Source organism: Solanum stenotomum, unplaced genomic scaffold (assembly GCF_019186545.1).
Source record: "Solanum stenotomum isolate F172 unplaced genomic scaffold, ASM1918654v1 scaffold29353, whole genome shotgun sequence".
NCBI classification, from domain to species: Eukaryota; Viridiplantae; Streptophyta; class Magnoliopsida; order Solanales; family Solanaceae; genus Solanum; species Solanum stenotomum.
In genome coordinates this window covers 1,663-3,883 of record NW_026030418.1, presented here as the reverse complement: position 1 = coordinate 3,883, position 2,221 = coordinate 1,663, and the positions used below count along the sequence as shown (strand labels likewise).

General features: G+C 31.2%; 1 protein-coding gene across 1 annotated transcript; it reads right to left on the bottom strand.

Moving 5' to 3' along the window:
• Window positions 1–515: 515 nt before the first annotated feature.
• Window positions 516–1,959, bottom strand: LOC125851745 (uncharacterized). Its single transcript, XM_049531490.1, has 3 exons — window positions 1,646–1,959; window positions 998–1,571; window positions 516–626 (listed from the first exon to the last, which is right to left on the bottom strand). Exons 1-3 carry the CDS (start codon window positions 1,957–1,959, stop codon window positions 516–518), a joined length of 999 nt encoding a protein of 332 aa, XP_049387447.1.
• Window positions 1,960–2,221: the final 262 nt, after the last annotated feature.

Sequence of the window (2,221 nt, the reverse complement as noted above, 5' to 3'; positions counted from 1 at the left end):
AATAATCAATTGATCACTTTATTTAAGACGAATACAGTTAGTTGATCATGTAATTACTCTATAATGCATTGAAAATGTAATTCAACTTATTAATTGAAAGGTAATTATAATTAAATAAGTTTATTTATCACCAATTATGGGTTAATGAAGCATTTCATATCAAAATAATTAATTGATCACTTTATTTAAGACGAATACAGTTAGTTGATCATGTAATTACTCTATAATGCATTGAAAATGTAATTGAACTTATTAATTGAAAGATAATTATAATTAAATAAGTTTATTTATCACCAATTATGGGTTAATGAAGCATTTCATATCAAAATAATTAATTGATCACTTTATTTAAGACGAATACAGTTAGCTGATTATGTAATTACTCTATAATGCATCGAAAATGTAATTGAACTTATTAATTGAAAGGTAATTATAATTAAATAAGTTTATTTATCACCAATTATGGGTTAATGAAGCATTTCATATCAAAATAATATAAAGTCGATTGAAAATTATCAAACATATATGCTCATCTGTTGCAACTGATGCTCATATATTGCAACAGATGAATCATCCATTGCAACAGATGAGCATATATGCTTGTTTATTTCCATTGGATGGGTCATCTATTGCAACAGATAATACATATTAGATATTTGTTGTAACAGATTCCTATAATTGTTGCAACAGATGATCATATTTATTTGATTATTTTCAACAGATGGATTATCTATTGCAATAAATAATGCATCTAATGCAAAATATGCAAAGTTTGTTGTAACGAATGAGCATAACTAATATATTGTATATAATAAGTATGAACATACAAAATTAACCAAAATGAATTACAATTATCAGATTCATAACTAAGTACAAAATAACTATTTCACTATTACAATAATTATGGAGCATTTCGAATCGGGCATGTTGTTCTCTTGTGTCCAATATTTTTACATATTGAACACTTATTTTTTCTTGTTGGAAATGATTCCCCGACTCCACGCCTCCTCTTCGATCGCCTTCTTCCCGGTTTGCTTGGGTCAACATATGGAGGAGGTATTTCTCTCTCTAATATCTCCAAAGAAACAATCCAAGAATCTTCAGGAGGCACAGGATTAATTTCCTCACAATATGTAATTATGTATTTTTCCACCGAATAATATGAAGACGAGTACTCATAGATCTGATTTCCAAAATGTGCACCATATTGGGATCGAAGCGCTGCCATAGCATGTGGACAAGGTATTTTGACCAAGTCAAAAACTCTACATGTGCACATTCTTCTTTGAAGATCAACCGTGGCAACATCACCATGACCGTTGATACTAAACTTGTAATTGGCTATTTGATGGGCCAATAACTTATTTCCCAAATTGATATTCTTTGATATTTGTTTTTCCATTGAAGGAACAAGTATGTTTGGTGAGTTGACCAACTCCATACGCCTTTCATGAAATAATTTTGCAAATCTCATATTTATTTCGTCAAATAAAGCGATAATAGGAAATTCTCTTTCAACTTCAAACATTGCATTCACGGATTTAGCAATGTTTGAGGTCATAATATTATACCTATAAAAAAATAACTTAATAAGATATATAATTATATTAAACTTAAACAAGACACTCAATATATAATATTATACCTATTTCCCGGGCAAAATGCCCTGCTCCATCTATGAAATCCAACTGATTCGAGATGTTCGACTGCCTTGGATACCATATCCCTAATCTGATTGAAATGGTCATAGAACTCAACTTTATTGTACGCTTTCGATGCATTATAAAAATGAGATACAACCTTTGCATTGTGAAAATTATTTCGAATATTTTCTCCAAGGTGCCTCATGCAACAACCATAATGAGCTGATGGATACACAATTGAAACCATCTTTCGAATACTTGAATGCCTATCAGAAATTATGCACAGCTCATCGGTATCATCTACATAACTTCTCATTTGTTCAAAAAAATATTGATACGAGGCATCACATTCTTTATCCACTACACAAAAAGCCACCGAAAAAATGTGATTCTCTGCATCTTGCGCCACCGCCGATAGTTAAACTCCTTCATACTTGCTCTTCAAGAATGTCCCGTCAACGGCTATGACTTTTCTCAATTGTTGAAAACCTTGAATCCAAGCCGCATAGGCTACAAAAAAGTACTTGAACTTTCCATTTTCATCAACCTGCAATGCTGTCTTACTTCCTGGATTTGCG

What these genes read in the sequence shown, in the direction of transcription:
- LOC125851745 (XM_049531490.1), bottom strand. Translation starts at nt 1,959, where the DNA reads ATGAGAAGTTATGTAGATGATACCGATGAGCTGTGCATAATTTCTGAT. An exon ending in GCATTTTGCCCGGGAAATAG is followed by an intron (nt 1,572 to 1,645) that starts GTATAATATTAT and finishes ATTTTTTTATAG; the next exon opens with GTATAATATTATGACCTCAA. An exon ending in GATCGAAGAGGAGGCGTGGA is followed by an intron (nt 627 to 997) that starts GTCGGGGAATCA and finishes CTGTTGCAATAG; the next exon opens with ATGACCCATCCAATGGAAAT.